The sequence below is a fragment of the Scleropages formosus genome, chromosome 19 (genome assembly GCF_900964775.1).
Source record: "Scleropages formosus chromosome 19, fSclFor1.1, whole genome shotgun sequence".
NCBI lineage: Eukaryota > Metazoa > Chordata > Actinopteri > Osteoglossiformes > Osteoglossidae > Scleropages > Scleropages formosus.
In genome coordinates, this window is record NC_041824.1 from 24331372 (window position 1) to 24344948 (window position 13577).

At 45.1% G+C, this 13577-nt stretch overlaps 1 protein-coding gene across 1 annotated transcript; it reads right to left on the reverse strand.

The window, feature by feature from the left end:
* Positions 1-7292: 7292 nt before the first annotated feature.
* On the reverse strand, positions 7293-13179 carry mat2ab (methionine adenosyltransferase 2Ab). Its single transcript, XM_018749148.2, has 9 exons — positions 12921-13179; positions 11474-11551; positions 11216-11338; positions 10987-11099; positions 10732-10875; positions 10100-10318; positions 9701-9883; positions 9485-9618; positions 7293-8848 (listed from the first exon to the last, which is right to left on the reverse strand). The coding sequence occupies exons 1-9, from the start codon at positions 13012-13014 to the stop codon at positions 8746-8748; spliced, it is 1191 nt and encodes a 396-aa protein (XP_018604664.1). The 5' UTR covers positions 13015-13179; the 3' UTR covers positions 7293-8745.
* Positions 13180-13577: the final 398 nt, after the last annotated feature.

Consider the following 13577-nt stretch of genomic DNA (forward strand, 5'->3'; position numbering starts at 1 on the left):
TGCAGGGTGGACCCAGGGTGACCACGACCCTGCACCAGAGAGGCAGGTATTGATGACTGTTTCACTGATCGAATGAACCCCTTTAGGTGAGGGATGGGTGTACGGTAACGAGCTGCTGCGTGGCTCCTGGTTTCGGGGGGTAGAAGGGTGGGGTGCTCACATGAAGGAAATGGCGGAAACCCTTCAATGACATGGTGAGCTTTCTCCACCAGGTGGCGACACTCGTTTTGAGCCCGACATGCAGGATTTCCAGGTGTTTCTACTCTGCTCTATAAATGGTTGACCCCCCCCAAATTCTTAAAAATGATCTATGCTTAAATACTTTGTCTTAGCATTTCCTTAGCCTTGGACATCATTTCCATTCTGTTGGCCATCGTCAATAAGTTCTGCTGCCTTTTTGCCATCTTACATGCCCGTTAAAAAGGACACATCAGATGTCCTGTCATCTGAGTACTATGAGCTCACTGAAGACTGATGGAAGGTAACAAGTGTAACACTTTTGAAAGTTGTGATATCACATATATCTACGTACTGTATGTCCAGTATGGCTTTCTTTAGCTACGCCTGGGCATACTGAGCCCAGGGAGCAGCAGCTTCTTTATTTTCATTTTTTTCCACCTCTTAGACACTGTTTGGATGGGCGCATGCCTTCCTGTTTTGGCACGTGTCAGTAGGATATTGACTCTGGTTGCTCTGTTTGCCACCTGGCCTCATGTCTCCATTGCCAGATGGTTCTTGAAGACTTTGCTGATAGGAGGAAAATAAATGGAACAAAAAAACTCTGTAGTCGCCCAGTAGGTAAATATTTGCTTCGCTGATACCATGGCCAAAAGTAATTGAATGTTTATATCTCATTTAACGTGACGTTACGGAAACGGTTGCGAACGTATGCTGCCCGCAGGTACAAAGGCAATGCTCCGCCCGTCTCTTGCGCTCCTTTATCTTTTTGAGAAAAGTGCTGAAGGAAGAGCTGCGTATTTGTCATAATAAAGGCGAAGGGGATCAATGAGTTGCTTCTCCCAACATCTTCCCACACCCACTTGCCCTGCCAAGACACCCATGTTATGTAAGACATATTGTAAGGAGGCAGGGTGCCCTCTATCCATTGGCGGGACGGAACACACCCCTACCCCTTGGCCTGCCTACTTGACGCCTCCGCACCCCCCCCCACTCCCTTTGACACGTGAGCGTTACGACTGAGGAAGTGGGGTGGGGTGTGAACATCTGCTGTCCAATGAGACTTGGAATTTCCCTCACACCTCTCCAACAGACTTGGCAGCATTTTTCACTGTACGCTTGGCCGTATCCAAAAAAATAGAATTCGGTAATAGGGAAGGATAAGTTTCCTAACAGAGAAGTACGTAGATGTCGTGAGCTCAACAGAATCTACTCAAGAGCCGCTTGGAAAAAGTTAGATAAATCCTTGCCACATGAATAATGTGGAGATTATATAGGCTTATGTATTATGTTATTGTTAATATACACCAATCAGCCATAACATTAAAACCACTGAGAGGTGAAGTGAATAACATGGATTATTTCATTACAATGGCACTTGTCAAGGGGTGGGATATATTAGGCAGCAAGTGAATAGTCAGTTCTCGAATTTGATGTGTTGGAAGCAGGAAAAATGGGCAAGCGTAAGGATCTGAGCAACTTTGACAAGGGGAAAATTATTATGGCTAGACGACTGGTTCACCGCATCTCCAAAACGGCAGGTCTTGCGGGGTGTTCCCGGTATGCAGTGGTTAGTACCTACCAAAAGTGGTCCAACGAAGGACAAACGGTGGACCGGCGACAGGGTCATGGGCGTCCAAGGCTCCCTGATGTGCGTGGGGAGCGAAGGCTAGTCTGTGTGGTCCGATCCCTCAGAAGAGCTACTGTAGCATAAATTGCTGAAAACAATGCTGGCCATGATAGAAAGGTGTCAGAACACACAGTGCATCGCAGCTTGCTGCGTATGGGGCTGCGTAGATGCAGACCGGTCAGGGTGCCCATGCTGACCCCTGTCCACCGCCAAAAGTGCCTATAATGGGCACATGAGTGTCAGAACTGGACCATGGAACAATGGAAGAAGGTGCCCTGATCTGATGAATCACGTTTTCTTTTAGATCATGTGGACGGCCAGGTGTGTGTGCATCGTTTACCTGGGGAAGAGATGGCAGCAGGATGTACTATGGGAAGAAGGCAAGCCGGCAGAGGCAGTGTGATGCTCTGGCCAATGTTCTGCTGAGAAACCTTGGGTCCTGGCTTTCATGTGGATGTTATTTTGACACATTCCACCTGCCTAAAGACTGTTGCAGACCACGTACACTCCTTCATGGCAACAGTATTCCCTGATGGCAGTGGCCCTGTCACACTGCAAAAATTGATCAGAAATAGTTTGAAGAACATGACAAAGAGTTCACGGTGTTCACTTGATCTCCAGATTCCCAGGTCTCAATCCGGTCGAGCATCTACATATGTGCTGGAAAAACAAGTCCAATCCATGGAGGCCCCACCTCGCAACTTATAGGACTTAAAGGATCTGCTGCTAACATCTTGGTGCCAGATACCACAGGAAACCTTCAGAGGTCTTGTGGAGTCCAGGCCTCGACGGGTCAGAGCTGTTTTGGTGGCACGAGAGGATCCTACACAATATCAGGCATGCAGTTTTAATGTTTTGGCTGATTGGTGTATGTGAGACTGCAGGCTCCGTGTCTGAAAAATGTTGTCGATTTTGGTTTATCTATTTGAACCCCCCTCCTGGGTGTGTCCCCCCCCCCTCCAGCCTTGCGCCCTGTGTTGCCGGGTTAGGGTCCAGTTTTCCGTGACCCCGCTTAGGACAAGCCGTTTCAGCCAGTGTGAGTGTGAGTGTGAGCGTGTGTGTGTGTGTGTGTGTGTGAACCCCCTCGGCAGCACCGCAGTCCGCTGCTCTTTTTGTTGATGTGACGTAGGCTGTACAGTAGGCAGTGTTTTATGAAGATGAGGGCATCGGGTCATTTTGGAGGGAGGCGTGAAGTCTTTTCATACCGGTGTACATATGTTATTCTGCCATACTGCAAAGTCAGGATTGGAACTCATGAGACTTTGACATCTGTTCCTCTGTATCGCATATCTCCTGGCCATATATGACACACACTTATCTTTGGTTTATAGTTCCCCACAAAGTGCTTAGAGCGTGATTTTCCCTCCATTTATCTGCCTGCTTGGGAAGGAGGGAAGAACATGTGTAAAACCTCGTGGAAACCTGTTTTCTGAAAGACAGAAAAACCTCGTCTTCTCCCACCAACCGGTGAGGCAACGTAGAGGTGAAGGTTCATTTTTGTTTTCTTTTGGCTGTTAAAAGGGTGGAGCACATTTTTTCAATAGCTTTTGGTTTCACCTAATCACTATGGAGTTGTTACAGTCATAAAATAACCTGTCCCAGAGAAAATTACACAACATTTCATGGATAGTCACTGGTAAGGCACTTAATATGGCAGCAGTTCTTGGCCTTCTGTCATTACAACACTGGAGATGTCTGTCTGACACACTTCCTCTGTACTGGACAGTAGGCGGGTCGGTTTCATGAGGGGCCGACCTTGTATGGGGTTCCTTCGAGTGGTTCCCTTTTTATACCAGCCACAAATGCTGTTGCTATTCCTCTTGCTGTCACTGCTGGCATGACCTTCTCACATTCTCCCTCTCAACCCCTTCCCTCCTGCTGTCTTCCCAATGGGGAAGGGATTTGGATGAGGAGGGCACCTTGTTGAGCACTTGGGCTAACAGGTTACATCAATCTTCCTGCAAAATAGTCTTGTCTGCTTGTGATAAGTTCTCTTCCCCCCCAAGGCCTTGTTGTGTTACTGTCCCTGTGAGGGTGACCTGCTGTTGCATCTGAATCCTCTTCTCCACCTGGCAGCTGCTGCTGGGGTACTTCCTGTGCATGTTGTTACATGTCAACGTCGACAACTGGCTTGTCTTGTTTTGATCGGTTCCTTCAACTCTCAGTTGCTGAGGTACGAGCAGCAGTTGTCCTCTGAAGACGTGCTCTGATCACGAGTTCACCTCGTTCTAGACGTCACTGGCTTCTTTATTGCTTTGCAGTGCTGCTGGTGACCCCCAGCAATCGCTGTAGTTGTGTTTTATGGTCTCATAGTTCTGCACGTAGCTCACCATTCAAGCCAAATTGTATTGAAATCAGTAGTATCGCTGTAGTAAACTAAGAATATGTGCCTAACACCAGCCTTCCTTACCTGGTGCCATGACAATGCAGGTGTTATCAGTCATGTTGTAGTTACAGTCAGTAGAGTGTGAAACAAAAACAGTGACACCTTGGATACAGTGGTGCTGCTTGTTCACTCAGTTCAGTCTAGAGGTCACGTTATGCCCTCGTTTTGGATACATAATTAATTGTTAAAGAGCCATATGTATGCTAGATCACCAGAGAAAAGGTAGCTTTTTACCTATAACTACTCTTTAAACGTGGTGAAATGAGCTCCCTCTCCCACTCAGAACTGCTGAATCTCTCTCTATATTCAAGAAGGGTCTCAAAACTCACTTCTTCCAGATTCACTTTTCCACTGCTCTCCTGTGCGCTCATAAACATGTACTATGTTAACAGTTTAAAAAAAGTACATGCAGGTACTCATGTAATATACACTAGTTCATACCATGGTATGTGACAGATTGACTGTACACTAGAATCATGCATCTCTACCCTAATCTCTCCTGCTCGTGTTATGCACTTTTTGTATAGTTCTCAGATCTATGGCTCTTTGGAAAAAAGCATTTGCCAAATGACTAAATGTACATGTATCAGTGAACTAGAATAGAGCTAGAGGTATGTGGAGTGCTGGAGCAGAAGGTAGTGCTGGTACCACATAGGACCTGGGTTATAGGTTCAAATCAAGTTCAGTTGCACCTCTGGTTTCCTCAAACAGTATTAGGCTGGCACCTCAACTAGAGTGTGTTTTGCCTTGTAGGCTACATGAGATAGTACTCTACATAGACCATCTTTGTCCTGACTAGAAGATGGGTTCTAGTCCAGGCCTGACTGATATCTGGAGAGAATTGCACCCTGACATGTGGCACCCTGTGAATGCACTACAAATCATATTGCACTATTCCTTCTTAAGTACCTCTACTGCACAGTTATTATGTAAGTACTTGTATAGTTAACTGTTTATAGTATATGTATATTTGCACTAATTTCAGATTATCGACTTAGTAAATTAGTTATGTAGGTCTAAACGCTGTCCTTAGGTCTAGTGTTGCATGTTTATATTTATGCTTATTTTACACAGCACCGTGGTCCTGCGAGACACGACATTTCGTCCCACTGTATGTCCACACATGTAGTGGAATGACAATAAAGCTTGACTTGACATCAAGGATTAGACATTTTATTCTAACCCCCTTAAATCTTACTTTGGACTGGACTATATCATCATCATCATCATCATCATCATCACCACCACCGATACCCTTATTCATAGTTAGATCTTTCCAGACTCACCCAACAGTTCTCTCAGACCATGGTACAATACATTTAGAAGTTGAAGGAGCGATGTCTCCTAACACTAAACAATGGAGATTGAATACACACTCTTTCGGATAATTAACTATTTGGCAGGGTTATTCAAGAAGATATATATGTACCTGTATTTTCAAAATAGCTTTCAGCTGTTACAGATGGAGCTAACGCTACACTCTGCGGGCTCACCATTTCCAAAGCCTCCTACAAAAAAAAAAAAAAAAAATATTTGTACTGAATTATATTTAGAAGGTCTATCATTGCCCAGTGTCAGAAGACCATTCTTTTCTAAATGCACAACTTAGATCTGAGAAAGTCCAGGATACTATGCAGTCGACGGCTTTCCCATGGAATTCTATAAGACATTACAGAATACAGCAAAATTAAAGGCGATTTGGCCTGCCCAAATACCAGATTTTATTGGCCTTTTTGTTGCATGCCTTCAAGCACCAGTTTGATTCAAAATCTCAAACAGTATAACTCCCACTAGAAGATTGTGCTCGCAAGCTTATCCGTTAAAAAAAGTGCAATAAGTTATGTCCAGTAATGAGACATTTGCTACAAACATTTAAGGCTGTAATATAAGTGACAGGTAAGAGGTTCTGGAAAACAAATGGTAACACTACTGTACTTAGTATTGAAGAATTACCATGCTAAGGCACAGCTGCTAAACCTTTTATTCCTTTAGACTCAGGTTGGCACCTAGAACACTATATTGTATAGGCCACAAATCTAGAAGCTCACCCTATAGTTATGCTCCCCCAAGTCTAATTAGGTATGCTAAATTTATACCATACATCTGTTAGCACTACTGGTCAAAAAGAACAGGACATGCTAAGGCACAGGGGAATAGAGGTAGGCTAGAAAACAGTTTGGGATGTTTCCGGAGCCCCACTTCATTATAATCACCCAGCCATTTATGCATAAGTCTGTTATGGAGCTGACCTGACACTCATGGTCAAACAGGTAATGGGTCTATGTCCTTCTCATACTGCCTACATGTGACACTACCAGCAGGATATGCTTTTTGGGTGGAGGTTGTGGATTCCATCTTAAACACTAACACCCACCCCCCCCAGACCCTGCTCTGCATCTCCTTAAAACTCCAAGCTGTCCCTCAAGGAAAAGACTTGAGCAACCTTCTTTGCTAGTCAAACCTACAAGCCAGATTGTTCAACTTTGGATATGTTTGTCAGTAAAACACTGGCTACTTTCATTACTAGATATTGTCTTTCTTGACTTCAGAAAAGACCATGAGGTTTAGCACTACCATCTGGAATTCAGCACCTATCAAAATTATTTACACCCCAAAAAGCACAAAGATTGAAAAATTTCCATCTTCTCATGGTGCTACAAAACATCTCAACAGGTAAAGCAGCCCATGTGTTGGCTTCCTAGGTCAAAGAGGTCAGCAAGGGGGGGGTCCCCACTTAATCGCAGGTGCAAGGGGGGGGGGAAAAAAAAAAAAAAAAAAAGAGGGCACACACACACACACACACACACACACACACACACACACACACACACACACACACACACACACACACACACACCAAAAATACATGGAACTTCAAGAGAAAACTTCTGGAATGATTAAGCACTTTATTTAGAACTTTCACATGGAGGGTCAGTACTCAAGAGTCTGGTGATTTTGGACCTATGGAGGGACAGACGCACATTACCTTTCTTCAGTTTTTGAAGTTTGGCCAGAAGGAGAGGAGTGAATGGTGCGTAGGGGTTGGAGGAAGAAAACAAAAGGCACTTTTACACTTAGAGCTACCAGCAGACAGGCCAACCTCCAAACAGCAAAAATAAAGCAAGCACCAACCAGAAAGAGGGCCTGTAAACACAGCTGGCTTCTCTGTACAACACCAGCCAGATGTCGCACCTCATTGCAGGTGAGCTTGCGCAAATGGGTGCATGTTCAGAGCAATTTCATCAAGCTCACGTCATTCGTTGCAGCAGGCCCATGTGGGTGCATCCCAAAGCTTTTCTGTAGGACACTTTGGGCCACAAGGGAACACTGGAAACAGAACTTGTGAGATACAACTTGAATAAAAGGGAAAAATATAAAAACATGTTTACTAAAAGCTGCCTTCTGAAACTGTAGCTTCTCTGTATCCACACCAAGTTTCAGAGCACAATAAATAAGATCTGTTTCCATTTTCAGGTTCAAGTATAAAGAGCTTCAGTGGAGGTTAAGACTGCCCTTCCTCAGGGTAATTGAAGGAGGTTTCTCTGTAGCTACACCTGTCTTCAATACCACAAGAGGTGGGAGGAGTGCCTTTGTCATTAACCATATTAAAATTGATTTAAAAAGGAAAAAAGCATTCTGAAAGAATTTGAGTGGCATGTCAATTCCTTACAGAAAACACGTAGCACTTACAGACCTAATGCAAATGGAGCCGGGTCATAGCAGCTTCTGACTTTTCTGTAGTACGTCAGAAAACGGCCAGTCTGCATGGACTGTAGTCACCTACCCCAGAAAAACAGTGTTTGGCTAGTGCTTTCAGCCTGCGATGCATAGCAATTGAGAAAACAAAACCCTTTGTATCCAATTGTGCCAACGTTACATCCTCCAGTTGGACAGAAGAGTAAGGAATAAGGTGAAGTAAGTGGGGTGGCCAGCAACTACACTACAGAACATGTACAGCACTCCAATTCTGGTGTGGAATCTAGCCATGTAGACTTGAATCAACTTGCTGGTGCACATTCTAGATTGTATTGGGGGTAAATACAGTTTCTGCACTACACCTCCTGTAGCATGTGTCAGTTTCACCAGGCCAGTACGATTATTTGTGCAGTTTTCAAGCCATATAAGACCGTACCACAAGAGAAGATATCAAGTTGAGTTGGCATTATGATGATAGGGTGTCTGCATGAAGCTTGAGAGTTTCATGGAGGGAGGGAATAAGCCCTTGGACCATGATACCTACATGGGAGCCACAACCCCACGGTGTTCAGGAAAACTCTCCATGGTCCCACACTTGCTTTAGACAAACCTGCTCAAGCAAAAGCACACTGGCCAAGAACAAAGCCAAAAAAAAAATCCAACTGCTCAAGAAAGGAGTTAAGGATCAGGAAGAATGAGAGGATTCTGGGATCTGGGTGAGGGGTTATTTTGCCATTAGCGGTTGCACTGCGTGCGAGTGTGTGTGTGTTTTCACGATGGCCTTCCCCCACCAAGACCTTGCAGGCTTCTCTGTAGTATACACCAACAGGCCTGGGGGGAAAAAAGCTTGACATGTTTAGTATTTCAGCTTTTTGGGCACCTCCCAAGGAAAGGAATCACGACCAAAGTGGCCGTATGCAGCGGTCCTCTGATAAATGGGCTTCTTCAGCTCCAGATCCCTGGAATACACAATTGATTAATTTAGCAGCTATCACCAGTCAAACCCCCAGAGCTGACATCCTAAACAGTGTCTGGTCTCAGCAATACACCAAGAAGTATTTAACAGTTGTTAAAGCGGCAAGTTTTGTGTGTGGAGAATGTCTTGACAGGAATAATCTTTCAAGGATCAACAAAAGGGACAGAACTTACCATGCCACTCATTCCTGGACAGTGAGAAATCCCATGTGGTATAGTGAGGTGGGGGTACTAATCCTGCTAAACTCTGCAATAGCACTAATCACTGAAGCACAGCCACACAGGGCTATCCTGAACACCAAAGTACTGAACATTAAAATATTAACTGGCTGAACATTTAACCTGACTCTTGGCTCAAAATCTTGACTGCCACTTGGTGCAACGCTACCAATTTGGATGTCACTCAGGGTCCAGCCCATTGAGCAGTATTGCGGAAGCAAAAGCAAAGAAACAGCAACAAGCAGCTAGCCCCTTTCCAGTTCTCTTTTACGCAGTTTAGATCACTACAATGTTTTAGACTGAAGGATCTCAGGGCAGCTCAGACCAAGCAAGTGGTTTTGAAGATTGTACTTATTGGCTGGGCATAACAAAACTGCAGCCTTTCTGGAAGAATACTTTACCTGACAATGACACCAGGTCGGAGGTCAAAGTTCTTTTTCACAATCTCCAGCAGCTCCTTCTCACTCTTTTGAGATGTCCCATAGTGGAAGATGGAAATGGACAGAGGGTGGGACACTCCAATAGCATAGGACACCTAATACCAAAATTTGATATAAGAACTCATTCGGCAAGACAATAGTCATGTGAAGTTTGTCAACAGGCACTCGTCTACTCACCTGGACTAAAACACGTTTGCACAGGCCTGCTTTTACAAGTGACTTTGCAACCCAGCGAGCAGCATAGGCAGCAGATCGGTCCACCTTGGTGTAGTCCTTGCCAGAGAAGGCCCCACCTCCATGGGCTCCCCAGCCCCCATAAGTGTCCACAATGATCTTGCGGCCTGTTAGGCCAGCATCACCCTGAAGAAAATTAAGCTGTCTTTATGGAAAGTATTCAAATTTACATCGGTCAACTTCTGTTGAGAAGCAGACTAGTTTAACCACTTGTTTGGCAGATTAAGTACTTCCCCCTCAAGATCCCAAAACATTTGAGATCACTGGACTGCCAAGCCCCCATATTAACTAAACACAGGTAACCACAGAACCAAACATGTAGGGCTACTCTCTCCTGCTTACCTGGGGGCCCCCAATGACAAAGCGACCACTGGGCTGCAGATGATAGATGGTGTCATCATCCAAATAGACACTGGGTACCACAGCTTTAATGACTTTGTCCTTCAATGCATCCCGCATCTCATCCAGGCAGACATCCTCATCATGCTGTACAGAGATGACAATAGTGTGCACACGTACAGGCAGCACAGCACCACGGTCTTGCCTGTACTGCACAGTCACCTAGGAGGAACAAGAGACAAGCACACTCCGTTATGATATTAAACCCAGAACATACAGGTTGTTCCATTACAAAATACTAAAGGCTGATTTCAATCTTATCAAATGAACACCGGGGGGGATCAAAAAGCTTAGGCTGAGCAAAGGGCAAATTCATTCAAAGAGTTTAATGCAATTAAACCCAGTGCTGCTAAGTCCTTTCTACAGATATAATCTATTCTAGGTTTTGCAACATAATTAAGATTTGAGAAACAAGTTTCTCCTGCTACCAAGATCTTGGAGCACTGAAAACATTACTTAACAGTAAGACGATAGATTAAAGACTACTGATTTGGTTACAAGCCTTTGTGACTAAGTATGCTGGTACATGTTTAGTGCTTCCAAAAGGCACAAAACATTTCAAATAAGAATTCTACCTGTGTCTTAGAGTCAGGCCTCAACCATGGCAGGGTCCCATTCCGGCGCAGTTCAGCCATCTTGGCATTGAGCTTATGTGCAAGGACAATTGTAAGGGGCATGCACTCCTCGGTCTCATCAGTGGCATATCCAAACATCAGACCCTATAAAAAAGGTACAAGGGCAAGTCAGAATTTTCTGTGTAACAAACTTGATAAAACACTACATTCCTCTCAAGCATACAGCTCCTGAGCCTTTGCACCCTCAAAACACACCTGGTCCCCTGCACCCACATCCTCCTCACTGCGGTCCAGGTGCACACCCTGGGCAATATCAGGTGACTGCTGCTCCAGAGCTACCAGCACATTGCAGGTTTTGTAATCAAAGCCTGAAAACAGGACAAGACAGTTTTGCAATGAGTTAATGTCACAGAACAAGCCCGACATCCATCACAATTTAAAGGAAATAAATAGAGGGGATAACAGTAGGAAGGATGGTCTATACCTTTGGAAGAGTCATCATAACCAATATGTTTGATTGTCTCACGAACCACCTTCTGGTAGTCCACAGATGCTCGAGATGTCACTTCTCCTGCCAGCAGGATCATCCCAGTCTTGGCAACAGTTTCTGGAGCACCAGAGAGCCCAAAGGAAAAATGTAACCCATGTGACGGAATACCACACTTCTCTGAACAAGCGTATTAACACTGCACTTATTTAAAATGACAAGTGACACATGGACAATCAAAGGCACAAAACTTACCACAGGCAACTTTAGCATCAGGGTCCTGTTTCAGATGAGCATCAAGCACAGCATCACTAATTTGGTCACAGATTTTATCTGTAAAATGCAAAAGCACACTAGACAGAATGCACATTGGCAGGTCTCAATACCTACAAGTTTTAGGAGTTTCACTGAATTCCTTATGCAGTCCTCAAGGGACCACAACTAGAACATGGAATACAGCTATTCCAATCATATGGAATTTCAAGTTTAGCTAGGGAATGTAGTGAAGCATCAATGTGTAAAACTCCCATTGTGTACCACAACCATTTCTAGTTTTCCCCTCAAGTAAATGTAAAGCTGTTGAAAAAGCAACTTATGAAAATGAACCCATCTGTAGCAGTGCTGCGTTTCACAGGACAGGTATGAACACCGACTGCTTGGTTTCAGTCGGTGCTCACGTGTCTTCCCAGGCCCCGCCCCCTTGCTATAAGAGGAAGAGGAGCCAGCTGCCGCATTACCCGAGCGGATGATGCAAGAAATGCTTCTGACATCACGTGGCAGAGCGAGCGCCCCATTATGTCTTGCTGCAGGAAAGGCTCAAAATGTCACCAATGTCTTTGGCACGCTGCTGCGGCGTTTGTAAAAGTGTGGAACGCGGCAGTTCACACTACAAGTGTGTTCTCCCTTTTATTTAAAAACGGACAGCAAAAACCGCGTGTACTCCGCCGCACACTGATGAGCAGCAGAGGCGCGTTCCGCCATGTCGGAGAACAGCGCTGCGGGCCGCGCGCCTCCCTCCATTTCTACCCTGGCGTCTTTAAATAAACGTGGTTTCGCGTTACACTCGAAGGTGTAACAGACGTCCTGGTGACGGCCGTCGCCGCCGAGCGGCTTGGGGGTAAGCTGCGCAGTTGCGCTCTCGAGCCGGTGCGAACGTACAGTGAATTTCCAGACCTCCTCGTGCTCAGCGCACGCTCTGCGCAGAGCGTCCATCTTCAAGGTTGCCAGGCAGAGGGAAAAAAAAAAGTTGCCCGATTAAATTAAGACCACATTGTTCGATGAACACCGGAATGGGCGGACAAAATGTCTGCAAGTGCCATCTAATTCTATGTAACGTAATTATGCGTCAGACGACCTGATAAGTTCATATTTTAAAAAAAGTCAATGCGGCGTTAGTACGCCGGAGCGCGTGGTATGAGGGCGTTTACACAATACTAGTATGAAAACTAGGCCAAAAACACCGCCTTTGTCACGTTTTCTTCGGCTATTTTTACTGTCCATCTAGAAGTCAGCTGTGCTTACATAATATTTTACTTTCTAGTAACATTTTTACGGGCAAACCGGCAGCCATTGCGTGACCTTGGTCCTTGTGCGTGTGTAAAGCGCGGTGCCGCGCCGGTTGTTAGCCCCCCAGCCCGTCAGTCAAACCGGCGCTTAGCGGATAGTTAAGAACATGTTATATAATGTTTTTGTGTTAGCTTACCGGGGTGTCCTTCTCCAACAGACTCCGAGGTGAAAAGAAAGGAGTCCTCCTCGATGAGGGAGTTGTGGAACCCGTTAATCTGGCCGTTCATCATATTTAAATTAAAATTCTCAGTTGAAGCTTTTTCCGATACTCTTAAACGGATTTAACTGGTCTTACTTCGTTAATTTTTTTCCCCCTATTGTGGAAGAATTTTTGTATCTGGTCTGGACACACCACCTTATTACTGTACGCCGTCTGGAAACACCGCGAGTCCCGACGCGCCGCTATTTATGGGAATAGTGGCGGGAGAGCGTGACGTCAGCGGACTCGCCTTTTGTCTCGCGCTCGCCTCAGCGACGGACCGAACCATATTAGCAGTTAGGGGTGTAGACAGAGGCGGGAGAGCGCGGCTGGGTGTCATTTTTTTTTTCGGCTTCGCTGCGTTCAATTGTGGCCTTACAGTCACAGTGCTGCTGTCCAGGAGCCGTTCGGAAGGCGTTAATACAAAATGTCAGAATAGTTTAATTTCTGGAGGTTTGCAACCAGTTAGAACATTAAACCGCATTCTTTCAGCAATGTCAAATGCAGTTAATCATCTCTACCAGCTAGCTAGTCATCCAAAAAACTGAACGCTATTTCAACATAATAAATTTAATATGTAATTGAATTGTAATA

Bases quoted from the DNA above. Each gene is read 5' to 3' on its own strand.
- mat2ab (XM_018749148.2), bottom strand. From the start codon at position 13,014: ATGATGAACGGCCAGATTAACGGGTTCCACAACTCCCTCATCGAGGAG. The intron at 11,100-11,215 runs GTATAGACCATC...TCCTGTTTTCAG, and splicing joins TTATGATGACTCTTCCAAAG to GCTTTGATTACAAAACCTGC. The intron at 10,876-10,986 runs GTGTGTTTTGAG...CCTTTTTTATAG, and splicing joins ATGTGGGTGCAGGGGACCAG to GGTCTGATGTTTGGATATGC.